Source organism: Triturus cristatus, chromosome 4_2 (assembly GCF_964204655.1).
Source record: "Triturus cristatus chromosome 4_2, aTriCri1.1, whole genome shotgun sequence".
NCBI classification, from domain to species: Eukaryota; Metazoa; Chordata; class Amphibia; order Caudata; family Salamandridae; genus Triturus; species Triturus cristatus.
The window spans coordinates 250,571,677-250,589,718 of record NC_140586.1 but is presented as its reverse complement, the minus strand read 5'-3'; the positions used below and the strand labels follow the sequence as shown (position 1 = coordinate 250,589,718).

The 18,042-nt window shown below is 41.7% G+C and overlaps 1 protein-coding gene across 1 annotated transcript in view; it reads left to right on the top strand.

Annotated features, from left to right (window-relative positions):
- The window catches only part of LOC146833576 (cytochrome P450 2D17-like), a 227,833-nt gene that overhangs the window by 92,308 nt on the left and 117,483 nt on the right, over window positions 1-18,042 (top strand). The window contains exons 5-6 of the mRNA XM_085601433.1: window positions 5,695-5,868; window positions 8,160-8,301. Of these exons, the coding sequence (XP_085457559.1) occupies window positions 5,695-5,868; window positions 8,160-8,301 (316 nt within the window). The remainder of the gene's footprint in view (window positions 1-5,694; window positions 5,869-8,159; window positions 8,302-18,042) is intronic.

Here is an 18,042-nt window from a genome sequence, read left to right as displayed (position 1 = left end):
GTCATAAATACAACAAGACTATTTTTATTAAAACAATTGGAAATATTTTATAAATGCATAGAAATAGACGTTGAATAAGAAAGGTGTAAGCAATTACATCAGATAGATCACACTGCCCTGAGAATAATGTTTACGTTGTTAAATTAAAAGAAAATGTAAGAAAATAAAGGAATGTATCTATAGATTGGTTATTAATACAATGTTTATTATTTTTATTTAGACTGTTTTTTAATCTTGAAAAATTATTGTCCTGAAGAAGGTGGTGATCTTTTCTAACACCTAAACGCTGCGTCAACAGTTTTTTCTTAATTTTATTATGTACAATGTATGTTTTTAATAAAAAGCGATGAATAATGTTTTTCATAATTAGTGCTAAAATATTTTGATGAAATATTATGCTGATTAATAAAATAGATAAATAGAACATTCCTTTTGAACTTGTTTTGTGTTTAACTACGGGGCATTGTGTACAAATCCAAATGTAAATTTGGTAACTTGGTAAGATTAGACCTTGTAAAAGCTTGTTCTTAAAGGTTCCAGGGTGATCCAGATATAACTGGACAGATAATTGGGGTTGAAGATACTGATCTTTTCCCTCTAGAGTTAAAGGAAAAGGGAAGTTTGTTTTGTTTACATGTGAATAACCATTCCCTTTCCAAAATAAGGGTACCTCCTACATCTGCTTTCATATAGTGGTGGATAGATACAAATTCTATACATGTCCTCAAGCTGAAAATGAAACAATTGATGAATTTGTGGCAAAGCTTAGGGAATTGTCTCTGAAATGCAAGTTTGGGGCGATGGCGGGTCAGCTTGTGTGTGATCAATTGATTGTTCATTGCAAAAAGCAAAACCATTCAGGAGCGACTATGGGCTGCTAAAAACCCATCCTTGAAAGATGCTATAGACATGGCCAAATTGATGGAACAGTCACAATTGTGCATGAGGGAGATGGAGAGGAAGGAAATTGGGTGTGGTGAAGTGTCAAGTGTATCTAAAGGTGAATCTTATGTGGGTGTGGTAGTCCAATCTAGTAGCTCCTTTAAAAAACTTTAGCAGTATAATGAAACATGTTATCGGTGTCGGAGCATTTTTCATACCGCAGGTTATAGGAAATATGTAGCTCTGAATAAGGACTACGTCTGTTTGTAAACAGGGTGGTAAATTTAAAGTGGCTACTGTAGATGAGGAGTGTGGAGCGAATGTTAGTGAAGATTGCATTCTCTGTGTGTAAGGCACTGGCATAACGAAAGGCAAGTGGACAAGACACAGGGCAGTATATTTACAATGAATGGTAGAATTGTTGAGCTCATGGTAGACTGTGGTTCAATGTATACTTTATTCATAGGTAGTGAGATGCACACTGTTTGTTACGCTTTTTATTTTCCATGCTATGTATTCTCCATGCTTGACCATTACATCTTTATGTGGGGTGCAAGCTCGGTTCGCGCCCTGTCCCCGTTGCGCTATTCAACAAGACCAAACCCGAAGGAACCACACTTTGGAACCTGTCCGACTGCACAGCCCAATCCTGCATTATATGAATCCAATAAATCAAATTTTCAATTCCACCTCTTTTTTTTCTTTCCTTATTTTTTCACGTAATCTTTTTTCTTAACATTTTTCTTCGATTTATTTTACTCATTCATCTGTAAGTGATGATGTTGGCACAAACACAGGAGGAATACATGTTTCTGCATATCACGACTTTATTTGCGTCACCCATTGCATTTCGGGATTAATTTCCCTTCGTCAGGGGTATCTGCAGTGCAAGAATTCAATAACACTACCATCAGTATACATGTAATGTTCCTTAGGTACAGTACAGAACTTAAACTAAATGCATTCCCCTTGTAAACATAGCCTACGCAGACTCGGTTTTGAAAGGTTATTCGCTACCTCCCCTTTCCAGCAGTCTCACCTTCGTGAGCCATTTCCAACCCCCAGACAGCTCTAGTTCAGAAACCACCCTGCCCTGCTTCTCTCAATTACCTCTTCCCTATCTGTTGTCACCCACCTCTTACCTCATCCCCTAAACTCCAACTCCTCACTATGCTTACCGTGATATGTGTTCTTAATTAAAAACCGAACTCCCGAGTTCACATCATGTCCACAGAAAGTAAATTCCACCGCGTCGCGTCATTTTCCTGCTGAGCCGAAGCCCTTTCCTTGATCATACCCAAAAGCTGCTCTCACTGCTGTGAGTTCACTTCACCTTAGATCTCCCCTCTCAATTAACAATTAACGGTCTGACACATGTGTACAAGCTATATCCAAACTGCGGAGCGTATTCCATATCTTACCCGGTAGCCTTCATAGCTGCTGTGATTATCTACTACTACCTGTCCCAGAATACCCTTGGTATATATCCCGCTTTTTCATAACATAAAATAGCAACTCTTAAATGATGGACTGCAGGATTAATGGATCGTAAAACATCGCATTTAAGAGAAAGGGTTTACAATGGGAAATAAGGGAAACACCAATTTAAATGTTAACTGGTTGCATGACATTAGCCAACGGGTTTGGGTAGGGTTAACCTGGAAGAGCGGGATATATACCAAGGGTATTCTGGGACAGGTAGTACTAGATAATCACAGCAGCTATGAAGGCTACCATATATGGTAGGATTTCTGGAAGCAGGAACACAATTTAGGGGCAGAGATATGAAAGGGAAAGTGTATGTAGTGGAGGAGGTTCCACCCATGTTTGGTTGGGTACACGAGTATAACCTTAATATCATTATAAATCCAAGACTGACTCATCAGGTGATGGTGGTTGATGAAATATTACTGGCAGATATTTTGGATGAAGCACGGGAAGTGTTTAAAGAAGAGTTGGGACTTCTCAAGGGGTATGTCTATAAGATTGTGTTGAAGCCTAATGCTGTGCCTGTTCAGCACAAAGTGAGAAGAATTCCGTTGGTTGTCCATGTTGCTGGATAAAATGCTATTGAATGGAGTTTTCCAGGTGGGTATCTCCGGTGGTTATCACGGAGAAATATGATGGGGGTACAGATTTTGTATGGATCTGAGGTCACTCAATCTGAATGTGGTAATTGATATGTATCCATTACCCAATATTATTAAATTAATTTTGGCATTGGGTGGTGGTAGTTTTTTCCCAAACTTGATTTAAAAAATGCCTACCACCAAATTAAACTACACGAAGATTCCAAATCCCTCATATCCTTTATCACCGTGCAGGTCACATTTCAGTCACTTGTATGCCCTTTGGTTTTTGCTCAGCAGCTAGAGTATTCCAGAGAATGATGCGCGAAGTGTTTAAAGGCATGAGGAATATCCTGTACTACCAGGTTTACATTTTGATTTTCAGTGTCACAATTGAGCAACACAACATGATTCTCAGGCAGTCATTGCATAGAGTGAAGGATTCTGGTTTGACTTCTTCTTCACACGGACCACAAACCTTTGGTCAAGGTTTTGCTTGCAGGTGGAGCAGGTCATGGGTCAGCTAGGTTAGGGAGACTAGCAGCTAGACTCTAGGAATATTGCTATGTCATAGAACATATTCAAGAGTGGAAGAACTGTCAAGCTGATTGCTTGTCCACGCTGTCGTGAAATTGGCACGTAGTGGATGGGCCGGCAGTTTTATCCAAAGAAAAGAAAGGTGCAGTGGCGTCAGTGTAGGATGCATAGGATTTGGGAGGCATGCATGCCATCCCTAAAGATAACCGGGTCAAGGAGATGGTGTTGGATCCCATAATCAAAGAAGCTAAACGGTTGGTGATATTAGGCAGTATGAGGGAAAGTACCGTGCCAGTATCTGTCAGACCTTAGTGGAAAGTTCTCGAGGAATTGTCCTTTTGTGAAGACATGGAGTTGATGAGAGGTGAGAAACTTGTGCCACTGTGTGGTCTCCGGACAAAATTGATAGGAATGGCACATGAGGGGCACCTTGGGCAAACTAAAACCAGGAAGAGGTGGAGTGAAAATTGGTGGTCGCCTGGGATGGACGAACAAGTTGACAAATGGGTTGAGAACTGTGATGTGTGCAAGGAGGGAGAAACGAGATTAAGAGTAGGAGTTAAATTGGACATGGGTCACATATCTGATTCTGGCAAACCATGGCATACATAAAGTCTGGATTTTATTGGCCCTATGCATGAGCTGAGCAGTGAATGGAAGTATGCCATAATAGTGGTGGATGTTCATTCGAAGTGGTTAATTGTCAAATTCACGAGGGAGATTACTACTAGAGCTACTATTCTTTTGTTGAAGATTTTCCGGGAGAAAGGGGTTCCCATTCTTATCTTAACTGATAATGGAATACAATTTAATTCTGGGGAGATGGGTAGTATTTTGGGTGAAGATTTGTTGTGCTCAGAAAGGAGGAGGTTTGTCAAAGTTCAGGGGGCCATTTAAGGTCAGGCAAGTTCGTCGCTTTTCTGTGATTTTGGAGAATGGTGAGAGCTGAAACAGACGATTGGCTTTAGATCAGAGAGGTGGTCAAAGTCGGGTTGGTGAGTAAGAAAGCAACAGCGTTTTCGTGTAAATGTGTGATGGAACATGAGCAGGCCCTCTGAACGACTTAGTAATGCCCCAGCGTTGGGTGCAGGTGATTACTGTGGCAACTGAAGGGGATTCTGTGCCAGGAGTCGCAAACCACTTGCATATTTTAAGGATTATATTCAGTAGTCAGAGCATCATTGAATTTGGATGTTCTTGTATCCATTTGCATGTTCGCATTTTAGTTATAAATGTGTTTGTGTGTAATGCTATTCCTTCAGTACATTGTTCATTTGTAAGGGGAAGATGTGTTGTGCTTATGTGTCTTACAATGCCAGTGGTAAGGGACTTTGTATAGGTATGTGTGTTTTGGGAATAGCCTGCATTTGTGTTCTGTGTGACCAGCGAGCATTCTAGTCAAGTCAGTTGCTCTAGAGCTGGCCGAGGGATAGCTATGCTCCTGTTGCAGGGATAATACTTTCTTGAATAAACCATTTAACTTACCCCTGGCTTTCTTGCGTTATTCCGGGGGTGCAAGACACCTAATGAGTTAGGCTTTGGAGAGATAGTGTGTGTGCGGTGATGCAATTCATTGTCTTGAATACCAATATTAATAGTTTGTACAAGCCTCTGTTTTTAGCTGATAACAGTCTGACCCAGTAATGGTAGGCTGATATGGGGTATTTCTTGGGAGGCTGTGGAAGACTCTTGTTTATAAGTTTAGCGCTTTATCATATAGTGACGGAAGGAGAGAGGGAGGCTGTTCAGTAGGCTTCGGCAGAATTCCTGCTTGCTTGGAATTAGTGCCATGGTCATATGGTACCCGGCTACCATGGCTGTAGCGTTGATGAATGAGTTCAATCAAAAATGTTGGGTTGAAGAACCTACATTAAAGAGCAGTACGAGTGACCAGCTGCCACTTTTAGTGGCTGTGCCAAGAACAATTGCATGTAGATGGTTCCTGTTTGAAGTGGCACACCAAACAATGAAAATACTGGATGGCAGCTCAGAGTAACTACTAAAGACTGATTCATTTGAGCATTCCGGGCATAGCTTTTTGTTTCCAACAATAGATAAAGCTGGTCTTCTGATATCTGAATGGATCATCATACGTTTATACTTGTACACCACCTAATCATTGACTGTCATTGCTGGAGTCAAATACATGGAGCCCTATCTTTTTAAATACCCAACCTCATGTTTTCCTCCACATTGTGCCCCGCAGGTGATGAGCCTGCTCCCTGTGTTGCTGCGCATCCCTTTTCTGGAGCGGAAAGTGTTTCGACCACAGAGGGAAATATTCAGCTTTTTGAGGGAAATCATCAAGGAGCACCAGCAGACCTTTGACCCTGCAACGACGAGGGACTTCATTGATGCCTTCCTTGTTGAAATGGAGAAGGTATCGGTACATCAATATCCAGAATATGAGATATGGGGTGGCTCATGTCCAAAAATACTCATATCTCTAGTATAGAGTTAACCATACCCTGCTAAACAAAGAGGTCACTACAAATTTCATAGTTGCAAACGTCATGTAAATCGTAAACTTTTAGTTACAATTTAATGAATTGGATAGGAAGAGATTTACAAAATTTCACATACCTCTAGTTTCAACCTAGATATTGCATATCTCCGGACTATTTGACACAAATGTGAATACTGACTGACTGGCCAAAATTCAGTTTCACACAGATGTCACAGTCTAAGTTCGCAGAGAGTGACATTTGCAAGTTTCACACTAAACGCTGTTGTTGTAACATACAGTTATGAATTGCATGCATGGGCATGTAGTAACATCCACGTGGTGTACTAGAAGTGGGAATGTGATCCAAGGTTTGTGGTGCAAACCCTTATTAAATGACCTTTGGTGTTTCTGATTTCCCCTTCTGCTGTAGCACTGTAGACCCTACATTAGGTCTCAATAACAGTCCCTCCACTTTTGGGGGTACAGAAACCACATGGGGTAAATATATATACCACATGCGCTGATTTTACCCCTAAGGAGATTGTGCTGACCACTCTAAGTTTCAAATGTGGGCGAGGAAATTACCGAGCAGTTTCAGTTCTCCGCATAGCAAATCTACACATGTCCGCCACTTCTCACCTGATTTGCCTATATAAAATATCCCAGGTAATACCTGAGGAATTACATAGAAAATACTATGGGTTTAAGTGTAAATATCGCTTGAAATGAAATTGGCGCAAAGACCATTGGCGCTCAATTTTGGATTTTGCGTGTGACTCTGAATGATCTTTCCTGCCATTTTTACTTTGGATGGTTTCATCATCTTTTCTGTCTCTTAACTCTCTTCCCTGGAGCCACACAACTGTACCTCTGAAGTCTTTAAGTATCTCTCATACCACCAATTCATTCCTCTATATTTATTTTCTTGGGATATTTAATATGTTTTGTTTCTGACATCACCCTTCTCATTTTTGTACTATATACTTCTACTGTATTAGTCTCCTGTGGCATTAAAATGTCTCTTCCCTCCTACTGATTTTTATACCTCTGATGTATTTTGTTTTCAATTTTATAGCCAGGAGAGGTGGGGGAGGAAGGCGTCGTGGGGTGAAAAAAATACAAATAAATCAAACTTACCAGTAGCAGGCCACGTCGTTCTCTTTTGCTCCTCTCCTCTCCTTGCAGGCACAGGCTCCCAGACTCCACTGCCACCAATCCTGATGCTGCTCTCATGTCATGAGAGCAGCATCAGGATTGGCCTGAGCGCTCTGAATTTGCGCTCCCAGTGAGTCTGGGAGCCTGTGCCTGCTGTCCCCAACCCAGAAACGCAGCTCTGGGTGGAGACCGCTTCAGTGCACATGATGGTTTGGCCGGTCACACTGTCGTGCGCACTGACAACCGTGCCCACCACTCCTCCTGCAGCCTGTCATCCGCCATGGCCCCACCCCAAAGACTCAGCAGAAAAGGAAAAATAAAACAATAATAAAACATGTTTATTATTGTTTTATTTTGATTTTCCTGGTGTTTTGAGGCAGCTGGGGGGGGGGGGGGGGGATCTCCGCCATAGCAGAGGAGCTGCCCATTGGTTATAGCTTCCCTGTCCCTCTTCTACTGTAGTTATACCACTGAGGTATATAGATGCTTCTCCTCCCTCCCCATCCAATATTGTATTTATTCCTGTGTGGTATTTGCAGTCTGTCTTCTCGCTCATTTCCCTATTCTCCAGCAGTTATATCCATGTGATATTTAAATGACTTTTTCATATATCCTCTCTCCTCCTCCTCTGTTTCCCTCCGCTTATATATTTAACTGCCCACATTTCTGATCGTAGGAGTTTTAATCATTAACCTTCGCTGTATGGGACCCCCAGGGCTACAACCTGTGTACATGTGTATCACGGGGACTATCAGTGATTGACATTCATTTTTATTATATAAGCCAGATAAAAAGTCTCAAGACAGAGGAACCACTAGCTTAAAAAGGGCAAACCTCAGATACCAAGTTGGAAACGCCCATAACAACAGTGACTTGTGATTAACTGGAGGTCTAATATCCTCCCTGACATTGTTACTCTTCATCCTTATTTATTTTACAGGCATAGATCCACAGCGACTTCACATTCACAGGCTAGCAATGAGTCGTCTGAATTCTTTTTGACGCCATTGGGAGTAGGATCTGCAGCATCACTACAGTCACTAACCTATGTCCTTATTCTTCCCTTCCAGACTAAGGACAACCCCAGCGACACATTCTGTCTGGATAACCTTATCTTTACCACCGGTGACCTATTTGGTGCTGGCACCGAGACCACCTCTACCACCTTGCGCTGGGGGCTGCTCTATATGATCCTGCATCCAAACATTCAGAGTAAGTGGTACTGTGGTTTAGTATGGCTTTGGAAAGAGTTTGAAACATGCATTGGCTCAGCCAGAAGGTCTAGGATTAATGTGACAAGGCATGCAGAATTGTTTTCATGAGGCACAACCTTAAAGTCTGACCTATTAGCTTTGTTAAAGTTTGGTAGTGGTGTTGGTAATATTGGTGGTGGGATTGGCTGGTTGCAGGAGTATTGTTGGTAATAGAAGGGGATGTATTGGTAGAAGTGTGGTATTGGTAATTATGGTATTGGTGTTTTTCCTAGTGGTGTAGCTAGTATTGGTGGGGGTGGTATTGTGGCCTTGGTTTCCCCTATGATGGTAATTTTTGGCTTTGTGGGTTTTATTGTTGCTGGTGTTAATGGTGGTATTGGCATTGCTGTTTGTGGTATAGGTGGTGGAGGCACTGGTGGCATGGTATTGAAGGTTGTATTACTGTGCTGGTGGCGATTTTGATGGTGGTAGTTGTTTTAAGTGTACTGGAGGTGGTGGAATTGGCAGTGTTAGTGGTAGCGTTAATGGTGGTATTGGTATTGTGTTGGAGGTATCAGTGATGAATGTGTTGTATTGGTGGCGGGTTTCTAGTTGTATTGTTGGTATTTGGATCTTGGTAGTAAAAAATTGCAATGGTAAAGTTTACTTTTAGATATAAAATAGTCTCTCATGCATTGCAGTGCAAGCTTTTCATATAAGGGGGGATGATGCACTAAACAGCCAATATCATGAGGTCACAGTAGAAGATTTCTCTGGGCTGATACATTTGTGATTGACAGTGTTCGAATCCAATAGCTGAACATGGCTTACCAAAAAAAGAAAAAAAGGGAATGTGTGAATGGGGGCTTACCCAAAGCCAACTCTATGTATATTGTAAGTAATAGGGTTTGCAGACCTGTGCTGTCAACCAGATCTTAAAAATGGGTCTCTTTTGTGTTCACTTCAGCATCCCTCAATTAGAGATGAACAGCAACACTCCTTCCACATACTGATTGTATAAATCAGCTGTCTTTATGCTTGTGTGTGTTTAAATGACTAATGGACAGTAAATAATTGTACTTCCGTGTAATGCACCGATCCAAAAAGGGTGTTTATGTTATTTAAATTCCATCACTCAATAAGTCAGATGCTTTTGTTGACCGAGTTTCCTGTTCCTCTATTGCTATCTTAGAGATGAAAGTAGGTTTGATGTTAACTCACGCACATCTTGCAAGTTTCAGATCCGGTCCTCTCAAGTAAGCTGGGAGGTGTGTCATCAATGAACTCTGGATGAGGAAATTAGGGGCTGCAGCAGGATCCTAGTCACTGTTTGAACTGCTTTGGGACCACTGTAAACAGCAGATCCTAAACAGCGATCTCTGTTAGTTCACCTTTGTGGCATAGGAATATATGACAAGGACGATGAGAACAAAACTGGATGCTGTTACTTCCCTTAATCTGGAGGAGCTTTGGTCCATTATGTCCGAGAACCTTAGGGTCTTCACCTGCTCTCTAGGTGTGTAGCCTAATAGAGGACAGCAACATGGAGAGGACAGAGCTTATATCCAAGCTGTTTTCATTCAGGTACTTCCATACCGGCTTGAGTCATGCCTAGAAGAATCCAATTCTACAGAAGGTGTAGATATCTTGCCAGACCCATAACTGCTTCTCACTCTGCTGCTCCACCTCACCTTGACTTTGCAACCTTCTTACCTTCGAACTGATGGCAGCTTTTGATAAACCTATCCTGCTAAAGCGAACAAAGCCACTGCTGCTTGGTTTATACCTGCAGTCAAGGAGGAAAGCTGTGCACAAGGCAACTTGAGCATGCTTGTAGTTGTTCTTTTTCGGAGATAGTAGAATTAGCTTACAGAAATCGCTTCATCATTAGAAGCAGACTATCTTTAGGGGAACACTTGAATCTCTTAATGAGCAAATTAATGGGACTGCTGACTTGGTAAGGGAATGTTTTGAAACAGTTAGCCTTCTCACACCACCTTGCAGTTCTATGAAGGCAGTACGTTTACAAGAGTTATGAAATAAGACTGCTCTTTTCTACGACAAACAATATCTAACTTCTACTCCATGTTCTGACAAGTAGGCAGTACAAGCGTTCCTGTCCCTCTGAACTCTCCTCTGGTCACTGAGTTGCCCCAATAACTGAAATTGAGGTATTTTCACACCTTTCTCCTATGTTTTCAAGGTCTCATGATGATTGCTGTCACATTTTTATCTTCACAGTTCTGCCTCTGGCACAATCTTCACAATTACAGCTATTCTTCGCACCACTGCCATGAAGAAGGCAGGCCTTTTTCCTTTAGGTAAAATTGCACATTAACTTTTACCTTATCTTCATAGCATGAGGCACTTTCTCTCCTGCTAGTTTTAGCCAAGCTTGCACAGTGGGTGGTCCCAAATGGCTGACCAGTTTCTGCGCATCCGCCCATTCCTTTGATACCCAACAGGCCGACCTCAGAATTGATAGTCACAACATGAGTTCTGGTGATGGCCTTAGACAACCTGTGATTTATCCAGGACTTGGGATGCTATATAGAGTTACTGCTTTTAGACCTTACCCCGGCATTCAACACTGTTAATCATTACTCTTATAAATCACCTAGCCCTCGCTGTGATTGGTGACACCAATCTTCACTTGCTCTGCTCTTTCCTTACCGAACCGTCTCAAATGTTATTTCTTCATCCCTTTCCATCCCAGTTCTGTTATCTTACTTGCAACGTCTCACTGGGCACGGCTCTGTTTTTTTCTTTAAAGAGGTCCTCACTTGGGGGGTGCTTCTTCTCCAGTTTGGTAGCCAAGCAATAGAACTGTCTTCCTCACAATATTCATCCTTTTTCCAATCATGTCCCATCCTAATTAGTGATTAAAAACACTTCTGTTTGGCTTCTGCTCGTACCAGGATCCTACTCTTAGTTACTCCCCTCAGGGACTAGTGCCAAGCAGCTGTTCAGTATACTGTATACTTGTGCTTAAGATGCTTTAGAAGTTAATTTTCATTTATTCATTCATTCACATCTAATGATCTTTTGGTTGTTTCTAGCACTGTTCACTCCTACAATGATATTCACTTATAACAGAGGAAGATACCAACAGTGATTGCTTGAGTTTTACATAACTATTGACTGGCACATGCATCAACAAAGACTTTTGCGATTCCTTAATTGCGATTTTTAAGGAATCGCAATTAAGGAATTGCAAAAGCCTATGCATGTAGGAATCGCTATAAAAATAGCGATTCCTACAAATTCCTTAATTGCGACTCGCAAATTGCGAGTCGCAATTAAGGAATGCCGTCCCAATCATTCCTATGGGCCTCCAGGCCCATAGGAATGATTTGGAGATTGCATGAGCAAATTGCGAGTACCAGTAGGTACTCGCAAATTGCTCATGCAATTTTAAGGGTGCAAGGGTGTCAAAATGACACCCTATTGCACCCCTGAAATTGATCTGTGCACATATGTTGTACACACACATGCTCTAAGGGCATGTGTGTGCGCAACATGAAACTTTGAAAAATGCACAAAAGTGCATTTTTCAAAGTTTTTGCAAATTACCATGAAGTTCAACTTCATGGTAATTTGCTCCCCCTATTAGCGAAATCGCTAATATTTTAACTTTAATGCATTGCATTTAAGGAATCTCAATTTGGGATTCCTTAAATGCAATCGCAATTTAAGGAATCGCTATTTAGAGATTCCTTGAATTGCGATTTTTGCATTTGGGATGATGCATCCCAAATGCAAAAATACCGGTTGCAAAGGGGCAGATTCTGCTAATCTGCCCGTTTGCGACCAGTTTTCTCGTTGATGCATGTGGCCCTAAATCTTTTATTTTGGGAGAAAGCTGCTTACCCAATCAGAAAAAAAGCAGATGACAGCACATTTAAAATACTTGAATCAGGCTATTTCAGACTGTGTATTCTGACCTATGCTTTAGAGGCTGAGGCTGTGAGAAATATATCTTGTCCCATGTTTTTGCCTAGTTTTTTGTTTCTGGAGTCCTTGGTTTTGAAACTTGCATCTTTATTATGCCATGATTTTAGATTGACATGACTCTGACAGTACAGTCCCTGTGAATGCCAAGCCCCTTCACTTTCAGTGCAGCTCCTGCTACTGTAGGACTAGCCCGAGATAAGGCCAGGACACAAGTGGACACTGGAAAACGGAATACATCAGGACTGTACAGTTAGGGTGATTAACCCCTTCAGGTCAGCAGCCATCTCCCTGCGGCCTAAACTGCAGGATTGACAGGTAGCAGCAGTGCTTTAACAAGACTTCTGGTAAGGGAAAAGTATGATGCAACTTAAAAGTCACAGGTAGACATTGGTAGCAACAATTGATACCAGAGATGATGTACTTACAAAGTTTTGCCTGAATGTGCAAAGATTTTAACTATCCTATGAAACCAATTTACGCACTTACTCAAGAACCTTATAGCATAAGCATATAACATCATCAAAGGATAAAAATGCAATGCATTCAATAAAAAAAATAAAGCAAGACATTTATAATGAATTACAATAAAGGATGAAAGATACAAATGTATTGGGTTTCGCCAATGCAAAGCCCTTTTTAGGAAGCCCCCGGCCGAATGGCAGACAACTTAATTTGGTAACACATGGAAAAATAAAATGCAGGTTTGTGTTGATGAAATCCATGAAATTTGAGAATAGGTCAAAAGTATCTATGTCTGAAAACGTTCATAGTATTTAAGAAATTTGGGTCTTGGCGGAGGTTTAATCACCAGCAGAGGCGTAGCTTAGTCAAAAATATTAGTGGGGTGGCTGTGAGTCTGAGATTTCCCAACTAGCAACATGGTGAACCCAACTGGAAAGAGTAGCAACGGTCTGACGTCACTTAACGGGAATAACAGACAAGCTTAGGGACATTAATTCTTGGTAGCAATAATATAGTCTTAAGCCACAACACAAGTTAGCATAGACTTCAAAGTGTCTACTATGCATTTGGAAACTGCAGTACACTATAACTAAAGTTTTTTAGCATATGCTTAAAAGGCGCAATAGAACTCTTATAATGGGAAACAAAACAGCTTTTACCTGAAAAATGAGTTTGAATGTTTTAAGTTTCATCCAACAGTTTATGTTGTCTGCAAACGCGCAGTTCCTACTGATAAGTGGAAACTACACAACACCAGGTCACTGCTTCACAAAAGGACAAACATTAAAAATGAAAATAGAACACTTTAAAAGGGGTGATTATTTATTTATGTTTTTTTTATTGTATCTTGTTTATGCAACTTATTCCAATGTCACGGCTGCCTGTAGCGCTGCAACAATCTTTTTCGGTGCTCCCTTTCCCCAAAGACCTCCCTCTCCACGGATTTCCTCACTGCAACCATTCAACATTTCCCTTCATCTCTTCATAGCCCCTCTTGCAAATGCATTTTATTTGTTTTATAGAGCTAATCATGCTAGTGTAAGGTGTCAGAGCACTTTACATCACAGATACTAGGCAGAGACAATGAATCATACTAAGAGTGAATGGTCTGAAGAAAAACAAACTCAGGATTTAAAACATACCAAAGTGGCTGTGGTTGGCTATACCAATAAGTCTATATTTCTATCAAACAAACCCTTTTTTAACAACATCAGGATAAAGAAAGACTGGGGAAAATCATAATGTTCTAACCTATACCATACAGTTTGCATGCAGCTCTTTGATTACAGTTCAGATGTCACTGTGGTATATTACTTAGGATTAGTATTTATGAACAGAAAGCAACAAAAGGATCTCTGTGACAAAAACAGAAACCCACTGAGCTATCCACATAAATACAGTTCAGATCTGCATGGTACACATTATTTGCAGAAAGTATATTAACCCTCTGCGCTACAGTCAAACTGCCACTAGACAAAACTCTGATCTCTCTCTAGCAGGAACATAACTTTCAATCACCATCGTTATTTAAACATTTTTCTTGTTGCCTGAATCCTGCTGAAACACACAAGGAATTCTCATGTAGCAGATGCTTTTTAACTAAGTTAATTTTTAACTCCGTGCCCCTCCCCCCCCGTTACTCAGCACCCCAAAACTCAGCACTGTCCTAACAGCCGGTCCTGTCCGATGCCCATCTGTTGGTCACCCAAAATGACATGTGTACGTTTTAAACTTCAAATACACATTCCCAGAATCATGTAAGAATTATTGTCTGACTGTCTTACACTGCTGCTGATGATTGACAGCTGCTTCAAAGCACTTGTCAGCAGGACAATACATACATACATGAAACTCATACATCATCATTTCCGAACAAGTCGAGTAAATATACATGGCAGGTGCACACGCAGGCTGTGGTAGACAAAAATGTAAAATCAAATACACACCAGAAGAGCGTCAGGCTCCCCCACCTGCCTTCTCACGAGAAAGCAGAGCACAGACTTGAGTAGAATTCCAATTGTAGGTAAGATCACTGGCATGCAGAGACTGCATATGTTATCATGCTGCTCACTCAATCACTGGGCCTCGAATGTGCCACTACCTGACCAAGACATGAAGGGATGACGTTAGTTAGGTCACTGAGAGGTCATCCCAGCACCAGCAAGCACAGTGGAGTGAGTGACAGGCCCATTGCTCTTGTGCAATTGTACTAATTTCATTCGTATGTGTGCTTTGAGCTCAGGGCCCTGCCTGTGCTCTCATGTACTCCCTCCTCCTGGGCTCAGCAATCTTGGTAAACTAAACACATGATTACCGGCAGCAGAATCAATTATGCTTCCTTGTCACCAAGAGAGCAATTATTTGGGGTGTGTTCCACCCCATACACCCCCCCTGAAGATACACCCCTGATCACAAGGGCAAATTAAAATGAAACTGGAGTCAAGCTGACCCTAGATAAAACAAAGGTGGCTTCTAGTTGTGCCTAAGTGAAATATGTTGTTAGGAGCATCCTTTCCCATGCATTATTATTATTATTATTATTTTGAAATATTTTTATTGTTTTGTTACTCTGAAACAATAACATAGCTCAACATAACTCCACTACATTCGCACAGTAACACACAGTGCCATCTTTGAGGAGATCATTATGTCCATATGGCATTCAGGATACCTTTTACATTTACATTTTGGCCAGGGACATTAGGACGTTGCAATGAGGTTCACCGTCACTCCCCCCCCCCCAACTCCCCCCTCACAATGCAACAGTTGCTTCCCCAGTGTTCAAGTCGGACATTCCCCCTCGGTACAGTTCGTATAATGGAGCTTTCCCATACATTATTGACCAAGGTCAAGTATGGTTCAATGCTATCATGTTTTGATAATGGCATAATTTCTCAAGGGGATTTTCTCCATTTCTTTTCTTTCTCTGTTGGCAGTGGAAAACATCACAAATAGCTCTTTTATGCAAGCACCTTCCCCCTTGCCAATCGTGTGTGGGGAAGTGTACAGACTTTGTCTGCCCAAAAACTCCATGGTATTGATGTGTTTCAGCCAAGGGATTGTATGGCCTAAATCGGATGCCAGGCAATCTGCAATAACCTCATGATTAAGGAAGGCATGCTGATTGCTCCATAGTGAAATCCAGAGGAGCAGAGCAAGTTTAATGTGATGTTTTGCGTAGTTAAGGCCCAGTTCCTCATGGAGAAAATAATGAGGGCTAGGTGGAGCTAGGCCTAGTAACCATCTGCAGAAGTGATTCTCGCCCTGCTGTAATTTAGACCAATCACAGTAACCCCAAATAATAGCCTGTAGGTCATAACTGGCAAGAAAGTAGGCTTATAGATTTCAAGTAAAGGCAGAACAAGTTTACTCCTGATGTTCTTTACAAAGTTGAACTGAGCCCCAACAGACTGGTTAAAGAGGCGGCATCTGTTGGAAATACAAGGCAGCCAAGTACTGCATGAGTCAAATATCACCCCTAAATATGGGAAATAATTGACCTTCGTGATGTGATTCTGCTTGATTGTAATGGGTCTAATTTTACACCTTTGAGGACCACGAACCATGTAGTATATTTTTGGCGATGTTAGTCTCAAGGTTCAAATTGTCCATAAGCTCAACAAAGTTGTCTGTGAGCCTTCTGAGGCCATTCAGGCTGCATGAGAGCAGAACAGCATCATCTGCATAAAGCAGAGCAGGGGCTAATTAAGGTCAGTTATCTATCCTAGGCAGATGAGAACCCTCCTTAACTTATACTCGTGGCTCAGCGGTAGCCACCTTCCAGAGTTCAGATGGAGGCTTGGACAAAAAAAGGAGATGAGAAGCAGAGCTAAAAAGGACTGACCTGTTTGGGCTGGCTGAAAGTGTTCATTATATTCAATAATTCTTGCTACCTGTAGTGTGGAAATGTGGATTTTCCTGATCAGTTATGTCCCCTATCTTGGACCCCAACGGTTCTATATGCATGTCACAAGTACATGTATGTTCCCTCCAGTTCCAGTTTCTAAGACGCAAACATATGTGTGTCTACCGTCAACATGTTCTCTGTCAGATCCGCCATCAATGGGCTGGATATTCGATTCCTAAGTATAAAAGGCCACCGACTTTATATGGCTAAGTTACTTCATCTTTACAGTTCAGGCGAGTAGGCCCGATTCTGTCCTCAAAGCCTTTCCCTGCTCTCTGTCTTTGACAGCTTCAGCTTGAGCTCGCATCTGTATCCATGAACTTTGTCCTACTCCCTGTGCAGCTAACGGTGCCTGCCTCGGCTAGTTTTCGCCTGTCTGCCAAGAAGTTGTATTTCACCTTCGAATTATCTATTTTACTCTTCAGCCGATGCATTCCTGTCCAGTGATTTAGGTAAACATTTCCTTTAGCTCACAAGCAAAGGACTCAGCCTTTCCGTCCTCCTGCAAGTGATTCATAGCCCTGTTGCCATGGAAAGTTTTCTGCCCCTCGCATCTCATATAGACACTTAGACGCTTGTACACGCACACAGTCAGTATAGAATAGATTCTGTCCGAGAGTCTCTTCCTTGTGGATAACATAGTTCTTTAAACATAGGATGTTAGATATGATTTGGGATTAGGATGACTTGACCCCAGACTTCTCGTCTCCACATGTAGAGCTAAATGTCAAGTCCCCTTCACCCCCTAGTTGCACGTCAATTACACGTCATGCTGCCGCGCGCGCATCTATGCCAAGTATTATCTTATAGATCCACCTATGTCTGATAATTCTAACCAATCATGTTTCTTTTATTCCTTATTACGCCTAGTTTCGATTATGTCACTGTCACGTCATTTTTCTTATCAAATGTTACGCCTTCTACATTCGTTTCATTGTAATGTACTTATTATAAAAATACATGTCTGTTAATAAATTATTGTACTTCACTTCCTGAACCTTCGTGGTGACGGAACCTGAGGGCCGCGACTCGAGTCGGCCATTTTGAATGGAATAAAGCCCATTAGAAACCTCTTATACCACGGATTCTGCCTCTCGTTATTTTGAGCTATTTTACTTTAATTTAAGATTCCGCATGAAATTCAGTCCGGTAATATTTATTTTATTTACCACATAATGGCGCCCGAACAGGGACACTTTCTCATCTCACGCGCCGGCGGTGCGTTGCAGGCCCGGTCTCCTGCCACAGCTGGACGGACCATAAACGCGTACCAGCAGGATTTCCTGTAAGCTCCCTCCGGTCAAGCGGGGGCGACTGAGGCTGCGATCAACCCAGACGAGGCGGTGAGAAGTGCGAAGTATCCCGACCAGAGCCTAGCTGAGAGAGCAAGATCCGAGGTATACAGAGGCCCACCAGGTTTTCCGAAATTCCGACGTC